This window comes from Podarcis raffonei, chromosome 10 (genome assembly GCF_027172205.1).
Source record: "Podarcis raffonei isolate rPodRaf1 chromosome 10, rPodRaf1.pri, whole genome shotgun sequence".
Classification (NCBI taxonomy): domain Eukaryota; kingdom Metazoa; phylum Chordata; class Lepidosauria; order Squamata; family Lacertidae; genus Podarcis; species Podarcis raffonei.
The window spans coordinates 65,415,701-65,433,058 of record NC_070611.1 but is presented as its reverse complement, the minus strand read 5'-3'; the positions used below and the strand labels follow the sequence as shown (position 1 = coordinate 65,433,058).

The 17,358-nt window shown below is 47.7% G+C and overlaps 1 protein-coding gene across 5 annotated transcripts in view; it reads left to right on the top strand.

Moving 5' to 3' along the window:
* Positions 1-8,539: 8,539 nt before the first annotated feature.
* Positions 8,540-17,358, top strand: part of KRAS (KRAS proto-oncogene, GTPase) — a 41,936-nt gene continuing 33,117 nt past the window's right edge. For 2 of the 5 annotated variants that reach the window (XM_053406987.1, XM_053406985.1), the window contains exon 1: positions 8,540-8,665. In XM_053406987.1, the coding sequence (XP_053262962.1) occupies positions 8,614-8,665 (52 nt within the window). In that variant the 5' untranslated portion in view covers positions 8,540-8,613. Of the gene's footprint in view, positions 8,666-9,180; positions 9,205-10,060; positions 10,182-17,358 lie in introns of those variants that run through there. The other 3 variants (XM_053406986.1, XM_053406988.1, XM_053406989.1) reach the window with 3 other exon arrangements.

Below are 17,358 nucleotides of genomic sequence, written 5' to 3'. Positions count from 1 at the left end.
GGGGTGATCTACGCATTTTGAAAAATCATGTGGCACAGCTCTTTAGGGACTGTACCACCTCAAAAAATAGACAGTGGGTGGGAACTCTGGAGTGGAGAGGGATCCCCTGCACTTAATAGTATAAGCAGATGACTCACAAGAGATCTATGTACCTGCACTTTGAAAAAAGTTAAAAATAGCCAGTGGAGGGGGGCAATTGTTGAATGGGATTGGTGGTGGTGCGCTGGGGTTGGGGGCGAGATTAACCCTTCCTGCCGCATCATTTCCCTCATTCTCCTGATCATTTCCCCCCAGCCTAAGGGTGCAATCCTGTCTTCATGTTCCACTAACGGAGAGGCTATAGGTATCGGTGGAAGTCCTGACATGTTGGTGGAACTTGATGCACACCTTTAAACCTCGCCTCTAAGTACAGTTCTTAATCTACATACATCAGAAACTAGCCTTCTCTCTCTATTGGGCAAAAGTAGCAGCAGGATCCATCAAGACAGCGCTTCTCAAACTTTCAAAAAGATTTATTGGTAAGAAATTAATAATAATAATAATAATAATAATAATAATAATAATAATAATACAGTGGTACCTTTGGTTACTGACAATTCAAGTTACAGACGCTTCAGGTTACAGACTCTGTTAACCCAGAAATAGTATCTCGGGTTAAGAACTTTGCTTCAGGATGAGAACAGAAATCGTGCTCCGGCAGCATGGTGGCAGCAGGAGGCCCCATTAGCTAAAGGGGTGCTTCAGGTTAAGAACAGTTTCAGGTTAAGAACGGACCTCCGGAACGAATTAAGTACTTAACCTGAGGTACCACTGTATATTTTTTAAAATTATTTATACCCTGCCCATATGGCTGGGTTTCCCCAGCCACTCTGGGCAGCTTCCAACAAAATATTAAAACACAATAATCTATTAAACATTAAAAGCTTCCCTAAACATTGGAAAAGGAAAATAAAACAACTCCGAGCAGTGCTTCATTTACAACATAGAACACAGCTACTTTATGATATGACCATGGGACACCCAGAAAGAATAAAACAATGCAGCTACATAAGAACACAAACCATTCCCAAAACATATTATTGATTGTCCTTGAATCTTCCCGCCAAACTTGCCATCCTTTGCTGCCCCACCCTTTGAGAAATGCTACATTAAGAGGTCAGTTTTCACTAGTCTCTGATTTATGAGAATTTATAGGAGCCAAGTGAAGCTTCGTCCTTTGTTTTGCCTCCGTTAAAGAAAGAAGAGCACCGTTATGCCAAGTGGAATAATTGAGCATCAGCCCTGCTCAGATGCCAAGCAGTGGCTGTTAGAATTCCTGCTCCGTGATTGCAGTCATGGGATTGTTGTCTATCACATGACGGTGTATGTTTTGACTCCACAGAGTGGGAAGTGACGGAGATAGGATGCTTGTGTTACTGTGTTCCGTGAAGTGGGACTATTGTCCTTTTTCTATTTGCTGTCTGATGCTAGAGAGAGGGAGCCATGTTGCAGTGCTCCGTGTGTGTTTATATGTAAATAAAGTAGATTAGCTGAGGTCTGTTACACAAACAGCACAGACTCTGCGGATCCTTAAGTGTGCCAGAGTCTGTTGGCATCGGTCACTGTGATGTTCGGGCTGAAGAAAGCTTTTGAAGCTCCCGAACGATCGACCAGGAGGGAGAGAACATGCCAGTCGGGCATGTGTCTCTGCCAGGGTCCTATTCGAGTGTAGGCTGAGCTTCTGACAGTGGCATCACTGAAACTTGCCAGGGGCGGCTGTGCCTCCCGCCAGACACAGGTAATTAGCCGGGGAAAATGATGACCAGCACCCAGCATATATTTATCTTAAGTATAGCAGCTAACCCAGTGACCTAGAAAACCCAGGTTATAAGCAATGAATGACTGTCAGTGTGGACGGGGCCAAGGCAAGGGACTGACATGGGAGAAGTGAGTCTGCAACAAAAAACTGCTGTGTGTGTTCTTTCCATTTTCACTTTTCCCTCTCAGCAAACACCCAGTGTTATTTGACCACTGAGTACGCCCAGTCTGTACTGGGCTATTATGGGGGGTGTCCGCTCCCTTATACTTCCCTACCCAGAAATATTTTGTTCTTCTGCAGATCTTGGGGCTGGAGTCTCCAGGAAGGACCAGGGCAGACCTCAGTCTGAAACCCTGTCCCGCTACTGCTGGTTGCTGTAGACAATACAGTGGTACCTCGGGTTAAGTACTTAATTCGTTCTGGAGGTCTGCTCTTAATCTGAAACTATTCTTAACCTGAGGTACCACTTTAGCTAATAGGGCCTCCTGCTGCCGCCGTGCCACCGCCGTGTGATTTCTGTTCTCATCCTGAAGCAAAGTTCTTAACCTGAGGTACTACAGTGGTACCTCGGGTTACATACGCTTCAGGTTACAGACTCCGCTAACCCAGAAATAGTACCTTGGGCCTCATTCTTAACCCGAGGTACCACTGTATTTCTTGGTTAGCGGAGTCTGTAACCTGAAACATCTGTAACCTGAGGTACCACTGTACTGACCTAGATAGACCAACAGTCTTCCAGACCCTCCAAGTGCCCCTATTTTCCAGGGACAGTCTCGGATTTACAGAAGTTTCTGACATGACTGTCCTGCTTTTCCTTAGGATGTTCCTATTTTCATCCGAGAAATGTTGGAGGGTATGGTGTTATCCGACCTCCCGAGCCATCTGAAGGCAGCCTGTATAATAATAATAATAATAATAATAATAATAATAATAATAATAATAATTTTTATTTATATCCCGCCCTCCGCACCCGAAGCCAGGCTCAGGGCGGCTAACAACAATAAAATAGTACAACATTCTAAAATCATTTCACTATAAAATTAATTCGAATCAAATTGATGGCAACCATTGGGCTAGAGTTTTGTGAAGATTGCCAAAGGAGGGAGTCAGGCTGTGCCCTGGCCAAAGGCCTGGTGGAACATCTCTGTCTTGCAGGCCCTGTGGAAAGATGTCAAGTCCCGCAGGACCCTAGTCTCTTGTGACAGAGCGTTCCACCAGATTGGAGCCACAGCCGAAAAAGCCCTGGCTCTAGTTGAGGCCAGGGAAGTTTTTAAATGTTTAATGCTTTATTAGATTTTTATATATGTTGGAAGCCATCCAGAGTCAGATGGGCAGGGAATAATAATAATAATAGAATAAAGGTAAAGGTAAACCATTAGGTGCAGTTGCGGACGACTCTGGAGTTGCAGCGCTCATCTCACTTTATTGGCCGAGGGAGCCGGCGTACTAAGCCAGCATGACTAAGCCACTTCTGGCGAACCAGAGCAGCGCATGGAAATGCCGTTTACCTTCCCGCCGGAGTGGTACCTAGTTATCTACTTGCACTTTGACATGCTTTCGAACTGCTAGGTTGGCAGGAGCAGGGACCGAGCAATGGGAGCTCACCCCATCACGGGGATTCGAACTGCTGACCTTCTGATCGGCAAGTCCTAGGCTCTGTGGTTTAACCCACAGCGCCACCTGCGTCCCAATAATAGAATAAAGGTAAAGGGACCCTTGACCATTAGGTCCAGTCGTGACCGACTCTGGGGTTGCGGCACTCATCTTGCTTTAAGTAATAGAATAGGACGTCCCGATTTTCATCAGAGAAATGTTTCCTACATTCCTATATCTGCTAATCAGAGAGTAGGAATGTGTATCCAAACACGTTTGGATACTGGAATCTCACAGCCAATGCATTTCCAAGAGATGACTGTCTTGCCTCTGCTAGAGTGTCACCTTTAGTTTGGCTCCAGGTGTGTAGCAAGCGGAGCCTTATCTTGCTCCTGCAACTATGGGAAAGAGGCAAAAGGCCAAAGTCGTCATCATGTGGAATCCTGTGCCTTCCTCCCTCATCTTTTCTTCCAATGAGGTGGGGATTCTGTAAAGCATTCTGTAAAGGCCTGAGCGTCTTTCAACCGCTTATTAAGACCAGGCTTATGTGAGTTCTGCTTTGCCCTAAATAACATTGACATTTTCTGATTATGCAGCTTTCTCTAGATACAGCTTTCAGTATAAGGCAGGTTACTATGTTCCTAGGTTCCCAATTCCTATTTTATATCCTAAACCGAGGAGTATTCATATTTAGGATTTTGTTGTGTTTACTGAGACATTTTATTTACGTGCGTACAAATATTGATCAGACACCGTCTTTAACTGTCTGTGCACATACCCATGTTTGGGGGGTGGTAATAGGAAGGAAGGAAGGAAGGAAGGAAGGAAAGAGAGAGAGAGAGAGAGAGAGAGAGAGAGAGAGAGAAAGAAAGAAAGAAAGAAAGAAAGAGGGATAAGGTGAGGGAAAATTTCAGAATACAAAGCAAAACAAAACTGTATGTAACTTGTAGTCTACAGGAGTAGTTCTGTTTGTCTGTTGCAGTAAAAACCGGGATCTTAAAGATGAGGATTTTTCATCAATATTCACAGGGTAAGAACAGCTGCAGATCAAAGGAAATCTTGCCAGTCCAAAGTTTCAACATTTAAGTGTGCGAAATCACAGAGTGAGTGTTTCCTCGATTCGTTTTTATATCCTAGGAACCCTCAGGTTCCCAAATCTCAAGCAAAGCCCTGGGTGTAGGGGATATTTTTGGGGGCAGAGGGGCCACATTACCCTTGTGGAAAGCTGTCAGGGGCCGCATTCCAAAAGTGGCCAGGGCCAGTTCAGTTGCATACCCTTAACAGACACACACAATCGTGCATACAATCTCTCACGCACCCACAGACTGTATGCTAGTAGTATGGTGTAATATTGGGCTGAGCCCAGGAGATGCTGGTAGGCTGGTCCAAATAGCCTGCGGGCTGCTGGTTCCCTGCCCTGGTTTATAACTTCAAAGCTTGCTCAAGATCCGGCACGAGTTCAGGAGGCATGGATACAACATGAGCTAAAGCTCCAAAATGCCCTGTTATGTGTTTATATTTGCCATTGAACTCGGTTGGGAAAGTTGCAGAGTTAAGTGCTCAGTATGAGAAATTTTCCCTCTGACTGTAATGACCAACTTAAGAGGAGTTTTTTGGATTTGATATCCCGCTTTATCACTACCTGAAGGAGTCTCAAAGCGGCTAACATTCTCCTTTCCCTTCCTCCCCCACAACAGACACTCTGTGAGGTGAGTGAGGCTGAGAGACTTCAGAGAAGTGTGACTAGCCCAAGGTCACCCAGCAGCTGCATGTGGAGGAGTGGGGAATCGAACCCAGTTCACCAGATTACAAGTGTACCGCTCTTAACCATTACACCACACTGGCTCACGTGTGAGGATGCCAGGATCAGACCGGGAATCCCTAAAGAAAATCCCTAAAGAAAAGGCTATCTGAAAGTATAAAGACTGAAGTAATCTACATTAGACACAACAACTTAGAGTAAAAAAAATTTGAGGTCTTAGAACAAAGGAAGGAAGTCAATATGTACATATGTATGTAATTACTAGATTAGAATGAAGATATGGTTTTTATTTGTAGATGTGTGGGGTTTTTTGTTTCTTTTCTTTTGTTTGTATAGTTTTATTTTGGATTCAATGTTTGTAATTTTTGTTGTAATTTTGCATTGAAAATAAAAAAATATATAAAAAATAAAAGAAAAAAATAAAAGGCTTTCTGCTCTTCCCAATTCAGGACTACCCTACAGAGGTAATTTACTATGGGGGGAAAAGACAAAATCAAAACAGTCGCCCCGATTCTCCTGGCTTCTTTGATGTCAGGGAGTTTTTGACATTGTGCCGTGGCATGCTGGTTTGCTAGCCATCCATGGAAAAAGAAGACTTGCGTGCGCACCAACCTTCACAATAGTTCCACTGAGCATTTGTGACATATGGACAAATCGCCATTGCAAGGCCTGCCACCCTGTGAACACTCCCTGATGAATTGAGCTTTGGGAAGTTACAAGCATCTCGTTGCCAAAGAAGAGCATGGAGGACGTTACTGGTAATCTGGAAAATAGTAGAATCAAGGGAATTCAAGTGTGCTCTTTCCTGCATTTGCAGGGGTTGGACTAGATGGCCACAGGGATCCTTCCAATGCTACAAGTCTGTTATTCACCTCCTAACAAGAGTGCTCCTTTCCAGTGTGCCAGCTGCGCCTTCTTCCAGGACACAACAGGCCAGACCTTTTGCCACACTGGCAAAAAGGGGCTGGTGGAAGTTGTAGTTCAAAACATCTGTAAAGCACCTGGGAAAAAGGCTGCGATAAAAGGCTGTAAGGGGCTGTAGCTGTCCAGTTTACTCCCTGCACCCTTTCCTAACTTTTCCACTTTATTTTTCCTGTTGACACTTAACATCCCACGCTTCAACCTTTGTTTGGGAATTGTAGCTCTGCGAGGGGTCTCCTAACAACACTTGGCACACTTAAACTACATTTCCCAGGATTCTTTGCCGGTTCAAAGTGGTATAAGAGTGCTTTAAATGTTTGGTGTGAATGCGATTTTAGGCTGGTTTTTTCCTCTCTCCTTTTCTGGAGGAGAAAGAGGCCCACATTTCCCCCCATTTTTAAAGTTTTCCAGGTTGGTTGGTTGGTTATTTAATTTCTGTACCGCTTAATATATTAACAATATCTGTAAGCAGCGTATAAAAAACCCGAAAGCAACGGCAGTTTAAACAAAACATTACAAAAACACACCATTACATATAAAAATGTTGCATTAATACAAAGTTACAGGTATATATATATATATATATATATATATATATATATACACACACACACCGTATTTTCCGCTCTATAAGACGCACTAGATCACAAGACGCACCTAGTTTTTGAAGGAGGAAAACAAGAAAAAAAAATTCCGAATCTCAGAAGCCAGAACAACAAGAGGGATCGCTATGCAGTGAAAGCAGCAATCCCTCTTGCTGTTCTGGCTTCTGGGATAGCTGCGCAGCCTGCATTCGCTCCATAAGACGCACACACATTTCCCCTTTTTAGAAGGGAAAAAGTGAGTCTTATAGAGCAAAAAATATGGTGTGTGTGTGTGTGTGTGTGTGTATATATATATATATATATATATATATATATATATATATATATATCAGTTCGTTTTCCTCCTGAAACATCCTTTCTCTCAGCTTCCAAGTTTTCACCTAGGGTCCCCAAACCCTCTCAGCTCACCCACAGAAGTCTCACAATGTGAAGAACTCCTGGAAATGGAAGACATCACACTAGTCTCTCATTCTAGACTTTATTTTTTTATGGGCAGGGCCCAAGGTATACGGCAAGCTTCCTCAAATTCGGCCCTCCAGATGTTTTGAGACTACAATTCCCATCATCCCTGACCACTGGTCCTGCTATCTAGGGATCATGGGAGTTGTAGGCCAAAAACATCTGGAGGGCTGAGTTTGAGGAAGCCTGGTATATGGTACTTCCTCGGGCTGCTCACAGCTGCTACCCATTCAGCTGCCCTTTTCTCACCCAGTTCTAGGTACAGCAGGTTTACGGAGTTTCCCAGGGGGTTAGGATGGGAAAAGTCCCCCCCACAGCTGTTTCTGCAACCTCTCCTCCTCCAACCATGTAAATACCTCCCTCTTGATTCTCAGTGACCCCATTTTGGCTGCAACCCTGCCAGCACTCGCAGTCTGCGTTTGCTATTAGAAGGAATTACGCATTTAAATTAAACGCTGCTCCACAGAGCAGCATCAAAAAGACAGGTCCCTGCCCCGAGGCACTTGCAATCCCGCCATCCCAAGAGGGAGGGCAGAGGGATGGAGGAAATTGAAGGGAGGGAGAGAACGCACATTGTGTTCAGTACATAGAATTGTAGAGGTGGAAGGGGGACCCCAAGGACCATCTAGACTAACCCGCTGCAATGCAGGAATCACTGCTAATATTTGCAACTTATTTATTAAATTCATTAGCCATTTTGGGTTCAGGTGGGTGATCTATATACAATAAAAACGGTGATTCATCTTTAATTTACAAACGTCATTTCGTTGTGCTTTTTACATTTTGCAAGTTGCTCTGGGAATGACATTGAAGAGCCGGGATTGCGGGTGTAACTCTGAAAATTATGGGAGAATTCTCAAGAAATCACCACTGGCTAAATTCCATCTCCTCCCCACACAAACCCCAATTGCTGAAACAGGAGAAGAACAAAAACAGATCTTGAGAGGCACAATTGCTAGATTGCAATGCTGGAAATCCCTCTCTCTCTACCCTTCAGGCAATCTTACGCATCCCTACTTTGAAGTAAACCATACCCAAAGGGGTTTACCTCCAAGTCATTTTGATTAGAGCAAGGGGTTGCCGTTCCAATCGGGACTCTCCACCCCAAACCCATTTGCTGCTTCAAAAAAGAAAATAAAGAGAGCATTAGGATGCACCATTTGTTACGAACACCAAGACAAATCAGGAAGGCTTGGCAGGTAAAGCCCTGGGATTTGATGCAATTTTCCAAGGCATGCCAAGTGACTTGCTGCAGGCAGCCAGCTAGCTAAATAGGTAGGCTGCACTTACGAAACACCTTTGCAACCCATTACAGCCTAATACACAAACACACACACAACACAGCTGACTGCACCGCATACATAGGTACACACAGATAAAGATTTTGTAACACGCCCTTCTTCCTCCTCACCAGCCAATAACAGAGTAGGTGCCTGTTATTTTGGAACCTGCCTTGGGCAGAGAAGTTGAATTGTATGTACGTCCTGGAAGCAGCAAAAGCATCGAGGGTTGGAGACAGAGAGAGGGGTAAGAGGGTTGTGTTTGTGTGTGTATGGGGAGGGGGGGACCGTGTACAAAGGGGGGAGGATATTTGGGGGGAGTGGACGGGGTCCCCATCTGTATAATTATCCTGCCCCCCCATGTTTTCTGAAAGGCCTGAATGCTACATTAATGATTACTGGCTGTTAAAACCAAGGGGTGGTGGTAGTTATTCCAGAAGTATTAATTCAGAGTATTTCTTTTAAGAAGTGGCATTATGCTTCATCATTTATGTAACGCATAAAACACTGACGTTGTAATTCATTCGTCTATCTGTAAATCCAGTTCCGGATCGCCTTATTGGTTTTATGGTATATATTCTGTTTGATCAGCATCCCTTTAGTTCATCGGATTTTGTAGGATAATTATCGGAGTTCTGTGCAGCGATCCGAAATGCTTTACAGGGTGATGTAAATGGATCTCGCATACGATCAGTTTCAATTCTGCATGGCTGTCACATTTCTCGGCAAAAGGGAAGAGGGCAAAACCACACACGCACCATCCTTACCTCGTGTGACTTGTTCCTGGTACGTTTTCGCGTCATTTATAGTTTCCACAGCATTTAAAGGTAACTGTTTGTTATTTACATCATCTTGACAGATCGCCACTTTATTCACCAACACGGCACTCCCATAGACAAACGTACTTGACGGTCTTTTTTAAAATCCCAATAACCTGCTTCCCGGGTGATTTTGAGTGCCTTCAGGCCGTCGTTCATCCGCTGTGATTTATTTTGCCATCGTCTTTTATTAATAATGACAGGACGGGATTCTTTTCATTTTGATAACCCACCGCTAAAAAAAACAAAACAAAAACCCCACAACCACCACCTGCCCAGTTCAAAGCAGCTGCATTTTTATTTTTATTTTTTTAAAAACGCATTTTAGAAGTGCCAACTCGACCGTCTGTGCGTGTTTACTTGGAAGCAAGCCACCCCCTCCGCCCCGCCCCGGCGCTCAGCGGGTACTGGGAGGGCAACGCGGAACCTGCTGCAGCATGCCTATCAATTACTGTAAAAAAATAAAAATAATTAATATATATATATATATCAATCCCTCCTTGCTGCAAGCCCGGTTTGCAACGCACGCTTACTCGGATGTAAAACCCCCGTGCGTGCAATGGAGGCTTGCTTTGCTCTCAAGGAAGCGTGCAAACGGTTGGCAGAGCTCCGCCGTTTTATATAACCGGGTCTGGTGCATCTACACGGCGCGCGGCTGCTGCAGCTGCGCGAGGGAGAAGCGAATCTTGCAGCAAGAATCCCGGGCTGCGGCTCCTCTCCAGCCCCGCCCACTCCTCCTCGCCCCGCCCACCCCTGCTCTGCCTGCTCAGGCCGCCGAATCGAGCTGCCGAGGGTATCGATGGCTCCCTCTCTCACACATTCTCTCTTTTAAAGCGCACCCCTCCATCCTCTTCTCGGCGCTCGGCAGCGCCAGCCCCGGCTCCGGCCATTTCGCGCAGCGGCGGAGGCGCCTCCGGAGAGACCCGGGAGGAGGAGGAAGAGGAGGTAGGTGCTCCCCAAGGGGCTGGGTGGGGGTGCCTTCTCCAGAGGAAGCCCCGGGACCTATTTGCACCCCGCGGGAAAGTGACCCGGGGTTCAGGGGCGCCTTCCACTTCTCCCCCCCCCAGCCGCCTCTGCCCCGGGACTTAGTGGCAGCCGTGCCTTGAGAAGCCTCGCCTTTCCCTGCCCCGGGACCTAGTGGCATCCTGGGATGAGCCCCTGCCCCAGGTCTACTGGCACTGATTCCGGGGTTTAGCCGCCTCCCGCCCAGCTGGCTCTGCCCCGGGACTTAGTGGGAGCCCCTGCCTGCCCCGGGACTTAGTGGGAGCCCCTGCCCGCCCCTGCCCCGGGACTTAGTGGGCAGCCCCTGCCCGCCCTTGCCCCGGGACTTAGTGGGAGCCCCTGCCTGCCCCGGGACTTAGTGGGCAGCCCCTGCCTGCCCCGGGACTTAGTGGGAGCCCCTGCCTGCCCCGGGACTTAGTGGGAGCCCCTGCCTGCCCCGGGACTTAGTGGGCAGCCCCTGCCCGCCCCGGGACTTAGTGGGAGCCCCTGCCTGCCCCGGGACTTAGTGGGAGCCCCTGCCTGCCCCGGGACTTAGTGGGCAGCCCCTGCCCGCGACTTAGTGGGGAGCCTCTGCCCGCCCCTGCCCCGGGACTTAGTGGGAGCCCCTGCCTGCCCCGGGACTTAGTGGGCAGCCCCTGCCTGCCCCGGGACTTAGTGGGCAGCCCCTGCCCGCGACTTAGTGGGCAGCCCCTGCCCGCCCCTGCCCCGGGACTTAGTGGGAGCCCCTGCCTGCCCCGGGACTTAGTAGGAGCCCCTGCCTGCCCCGGGACTTAGTGGGCAGCCCCTGCCCGCCCCGGGACTTAGTGGGAGCCCCTGCCTGCCCCGGGACTTAGTGGGAGCCCCTGCCTGCCCCGGGACTTAGTGGGCAGCCCCTGCCCGCGACTTAGTGGGGAGCCTCTGCCCGCCCCTGCCCCGGGACTTAGTGGGAGCCCCTGCCTGCCCCGGGACTTAGTGGGCAGCCCCTGCCTGCCCCGGGACTTAGTGGGCAGCCCCTGCCCGCGACTTAGTGGGCAGCCCCTGCCCGCCCCTGCCCCGGGACTTAGTGGGAGCCCCTGCCTGCCCCGGGACTTAGTGGGCAGCCCCTGCCCGCCCTTGCCCCGGGACTTAGTGGGCAGCCCCTGCCCGCGACTTAGTGGGGAGCCTCTGCCCGGGGACTTAGTGGAAGCCCTCCCCCTTCGGCCGCCTCTGCCCCGGGACTTAGTGGGCAGCCGCGCCTTCAAAAGCTTCGCCTTTCCCTGCCCCGGGACCTAGTGGCATCCCGGGATGCGCCCCTGCCCCCGGTCTACTGGCACTGATTCGGGGGTTTAGCCGCCTCCCGCCCAGCTGGCTCTGCCCCGGGACCTAGTGGTATGAAGAAGCCCCCCACCCCCATTCGCCTCTGTCCCAGGACTTAGTAGCCGCCGCTTGAGAAGCAGCCGCGCCCTCTCCCGGCGTCGGGACTTGGTGGGCTCCCCGTGCGAAGAAGCCCCCAAGCCAGCCGCTTCTGCCCCCGGACCTAGTGGCATGCTGCTACTGCCGCCCGCGCCCTTTCACTTGGGTCTTTCCCCTCCCTGCTCTGCTTGTCCTTCATTGCGGGGCTTCTCCCCCCACCCCCTTCCGTCTTCGAAGGAAATAAACGCGGGGGGGGGGAGAAAATGAATGAAAATGGAGGGGGGACACACACGCGCGCGCGCGATGGTGACTCTTCCTTGTTTCAAAATGGAAAAAATGGAAACATTCAAAAAGTTAGACATCTTTTCCTTCTCTCCTCCTTCCTCCTCCCCCTCTCCACTGCAAAGTCTTTCCTGGTGGTTCAACTTTCCTGAGAGTCATTCCGGCTCCCATATAGGGCGGCGGGGATACTTTTTGAGTGTGTTTTTGGTGGGGTGTCTGCCTTCCTTCCCCGCCACCCCTTGAAGGACCTTCCTGCCCCTTCCATCCTGGATGCGCCCCACTTCCTCCTCATCCCTCCCGGACATTGTTCCTCTCCTGCCCTCTCCTGCGTGGGGTCCCCCTTCCTGGAAAATCTTCCTTCCATTTCCCCCCTTGGGGGGCAGTATTTTGCAAATATTCCTTTTGTGCTTCTGCCTGCTCTAATCTGTCAGAACCTTCATGCTTGCTATGTACATCCGATGAGATTTTATGTAGTCTCTTAGGTCCATCGGGAAAGGAGAGAGACCCTCCTGATACCCCAGGGATAGGGGGTCTTTTTGATCTTAAGGCATGAGACTCTTAATCTCAGAGCCAGGGGTTCGAGTGGCTGCGGAACCCAGCCAGATGAGCGGGGTATAAATAATAAAGTTGTTGTTGTTGATGAGCGGGGTATAAATAATAAAGTTGTTGTTGATGAGCGGGATATAAATAATAAAGTTGTTGTTGATGAGCGGGATATAAATAATAAAGTTGTTGTTGATGAGTGGGGTATAAATAATAAAGTTGTTGTTGTTGTTCTTGTTGTTACTATTATTTGAGCCTCAGGTTAGGCAAAAGGTTCCTGCATTGCAGGAGGCTGGACCGGATGATCCCCGGGGGTCCTTTCCAACTGTATAATTCCATTGTGGGTGGAGTAACAGACAAAAAGTGGGTGGGGCCAGAGGCAAAAGGGGGCGGGGCTGCCTTATACTCCACAAGCCCATTTGGCTGAGTGTCCTCTGCACTGACTGGCAGCTGTTCCCCAGCGCATCAGGCAGGGGTCTCTATTAGCCCCTACCTGGCGATGCCTGGGATTGAGCCTGATATCTTGTACCTGCAAAACCACTGAGAGATGAATATGAACAAATACTGGGGATGAGGAGTTTAAACTTTAAACCAAACGGAATTTTGTTTTCTATATAGTGGTACCTTGGTTCTCAAACGCCTTGGTATTCAGACAACTTGGAACCCAAACACTGCAAACCCGGAAGTAGTGTTCCAGTTTGCGAACTTTTTCTGTGTTACGCGTCCGTCTTGAGTGTTATGGTTCCGATTTGAGTGTTACGCTGAGGTCTGTCTGTTTTTGCTCTTTATTTTGCGTTTTTGCAGCTCTTTTTCGTTTTGTTTTGCTGACTGTGTGGAACCCAGTTCAACTACTGATTGATTGTGTGACTGCAGCACATTGTTTATTACTTCCATTTTATGGATCAGTGGTCTCGTTAGATAGTAAAATTCATGTTACGTTGTTGTTTTAGGGGTTGTTTTTAAAAGTCTGGAACAGATTAATCCATTTTGCATTACTTTCTATGGGAAAGCGCACCTTGGTTTTGGAACGCTTTGGTTTTGGAACGGACTTCCGGAACAGTTTAAGTTTGAGAACCAAGGTACCACTGTATTGGGCAAATCTAGATGCCAAGCAGTACTGAAGACCTTGTGGATGTGCCATTTCCCTGTTCTTGTGGCGAGTGGCCTGCCTGCCGCTTGCTGTAACCAGAGGATTCAGGGTGGTAAAGGTTTTTGCGGAGTCCCTGTGGTTCAAATTGGAGAGGTCCTGAGTGCTGGATATGCAGAAATGGCCATATTGCCAGTGGGGGAATTCCTGAGTGGTTAAAGCTTCCCACCACCCTGTCCATAGATGGCTTCTGTAATGTTTATTAACATTCTGTAACTATTATTTCCTATTTCTTAAATGTGGCAAGCTTGGCTAGGATAAAGTATAATCCGGCAAAGGCTTTGTTTGTTCTTTCTGCAAGCAGCTCAGCCTGGTGAAAAATGTCTGCGTAGCTCTAAAGCTCACCTGCAGTATTTTTAAAAGTCACGCAAGAAAAGACACCGTGTCATTGCATAGATATCGTGTGAACCGGGTTTGGATGTGTTTGTTGTGGCAGCTCCAGTTCTTGCACCTTCCAAAGGCTGCTGGATGTAGTTGTGGAACCTTTGAGAATTGTAGAGTTGGAAGGGACCCTGATGGTCATCTATCCCAACCCCTTGCAGTGCAGGAACCTCAGCCAACGCATTCTAGAGTTGCAGGGATGGAGGGAACCTATGACCCTCTTAGACGCCCGTTGGACTCTAGCTCCCATCATCCCTGGTGACCAAGATGAACTTTAGCCAAGTGGAGAGTGTTGTATTAAGCTACCTTTCTTCTATTGTTCCAGGCACCATAAAGGTGTTTTTCAGCACTACTAACATTTTCTACCAATTCTTACGGTGTCTTCTTGAGGTTTTGGACCACAACTCCCATCAGCCCCAGCTGCCATGCCCAATAGTCAACCGTAATCACACATGTTGAAATGTTTTGGGATGTGGATTTTTATATGGATGCAGATGAAAGTGCAATGGTCACGAAGAGATCAGTCATGATGGGCAACTTCCCCTGAAAAATGCTTTGCCCGCTAGCATCTATCTTCTCTTTCTTTGTACAGGGTGTATTGGGGCCATGTTGTCCATGCCCAGAGCTCAAGCTGAGGCTCAGCAGGTCTGCTTAGTGCACAGGTGAGCTGGCTGCACACCTTGCAACATGCGCCAGAATTCTCTGCAACTTGCAGAGGTTCCATCAAGAGTTTTATCTGGCAGGCAAGTCCAAAGCAGAAACGGTTTCTTGAAGGCTGAAAAACTGAAAAGCACTTGGCTGGTATCTTCAAGTTTGGAAGTGAGAAACATCGACTCTAATCCCAGTTTATCCCGTATTGGCTTTGGGGAACCGGCAGCCGCAATGTGTTTCCGCCTAACCTACGTCACGTAATCTGTTATGAATTTATTAAAAGCTCTGCTGAGTAAGTTTTATCAGTTTGATGAAGAAAGAAAATAGGATGTTTTTCTCTGTTAGATTAGCATCTGAACCAAGTAATATGGAACTTGTGACTTTCATTTAATTTCAGCAGGCGCTGCATCATAATAATGATGTGTTTCTCAAGTTCAAAGTACAAGAAAAGTCCCTCTTTGGTATATATTGGCTCATAAATTACCAAACTAGATAAAAACGGACTTTAATAGGAGAGAACATGACAGCCAACAGCAGCCGTACAATAATATTGTTTGAAGTCGTAAATTTAAAAATAGGTTTTGCTGGCGCCATCAGAGTAAATGCATTTTTTTTATAGATAAGACATTCGACATTCAAGTGTTGATGATAAAAAAAAAGTCAAGTAACTTGATAGCAGTTGTGTGTGTGTGTGTGTGTGTGTCGGTGATACTTTTTGAAAATTGTGTTTTAATTGTGGTGGTCTGATTTACTATGAATTGCTGTGGAATCTTTTCGAGTGTAAAGTGATATACAGCATTATTTTGTTGTTGTTTAGTCGTTTAGTCGTGTCTGACTCTTCGTGACCCCATGGACCAGAGCACGCCAGGCACTCCTGTCTTCCACTGCCTCCCGCAGTTTGGGCAAACTCATGCTGGGAGCTTCAAGAACACTGTCCAACCATCTCGTCCTCTGTCGTTCCCTTCTCCTTGTGCCCTCCATCTTTCCCAACATCAGGGTCTTTTCCAGGGAGTCTTGTCTTCTCATGAGGTGGCCAAAGTATTGGAGTCTCAGCTTCAGGATCTGTCCTTCCAGTGAGCACTCAGGGCTGATTTCCTTCAGAATGGAGAGGTTTGATCTTCTTGCAGTCCGTGAGACTCTCAAGAGTCTCCTCTAGCACCATAATTCAAAAGCATCAATTCTTCAGCGATCAGCCTTCTTTATGGTCCAGCTCTCACTTCCATACATCACTACTGGGAAAACCATAGTTTTAACTATACGGACCTTTGTTGGCAAGGTGATGTTTCTGCTTTTTAAGATGCTGTCTAGGTCTAGGGACGCGGGTGGCGCTGTGGGTAAAACCTCAGTGCCTAGGACTTGCTGATCGCAAGGTCGGCGGTTCGAATCCCCACGGCAGGGTGAGCTCCCGTCGTTCGGTCCCAGCTCCTGCCCACCTAGCAGTTCGAAAGCACCCCTAAGTGCAAGTAGATAAATAGGTACCGCTTTATAGCGGGAAGGTAAACGGCATTTCCGTGTGCGGCGTTGGTGCTGGCTCGCCAGATGCCGCTGGCCACGTGACCCGGAAGTGTCTCCGGCCTCTTGAGCGAGATGAGCGCGCAACCCTAGAGTCGGACACGACTGGCCCGTACAGGCAGGGGTACCTTTACCTTTTACTAGGTTTGTCATTGCTTTTCTCCCAAGAAGCAGGCGTCTTTTAATTTCGTGACTGCTGTCACCATCTGCAGTGATCATGGAGCCCAAGAAAGTAAAATCTTTCACTGCCTCCATTCTTCCCCTTCTATTTGCCAGGAGGTGATGGGCCCAGTAGCCATGATTTTTGCTTTTTTGATGTTGAGCTTCAAACCATATTTTGCGCTCCTATTTCACCCTCATTAAAAGGTTCTTTAATTCCTCCTCACAGCATTATTAGGTATGTAAATAGCTCTAAAGTGATTCCTGAACCTGATTCAGTGAGTACACTGGCCTTGGAATCAGGAAACCATGGTTCAGATCCGTCTTACTCACACAGGCCATGGTGGAGCTGCCTTTAGTTAATTTCTGTCACTTTTGAGGTATGTTGCCAGGGGCTGTGCTTCTGGCCAATGCTCTCAATACGGCAAGCAAGCCCACAACTTATGAACATTTAACTTGTGTGCATTCAGCTTTACGCGCATAGCAATTTTTTTTTTTTTAAAAAATGGGTATTGGAAAACTGGGCAGGGATCCAGGAAAATTGACTTTGGCAACCCCACCTGCCATTGAACCCAATGTGTTTTGATAATAAGCGATTTTGGCTTAAGGTTTGATTCCTGGAACACAGCCCCTGCGTGAGCTGCAGGCTTACTGTACAATAAATGCCTCTGCTTCTGGCGCCTGATGACACAGAATAATAGAATTGTAGAGTTGGAAGGGACTCCAAGGGTCATCTAGTTCAACCCCCTGCAATGCAGGAATCTCAACAAAAGCATCCCTGACAGATGGCCGTCCAACTTCAGCTTAAAAACCTCCAAGGAAGGAGAGACCACCACTTTCTGAGGGAGTCCGTTCCACTGTCAAACAGCTCTTACTGTCAGAAAGTTCTTCCTGATGTTTACTAGGAATCTCCTTTCTTGTAACTTTAAGCCAAGCATAGGCAAACTCGGCCCTCCAGATGTTTTGGGACTACAACTCCCATGATCCCTATCTAACAGGACCAGTGGTCAGGGATGATGGGGGTTGTAGTCCCAAAACATCTGGAGGGCCGAGTTTGCCTATGCCTGCTTTAAC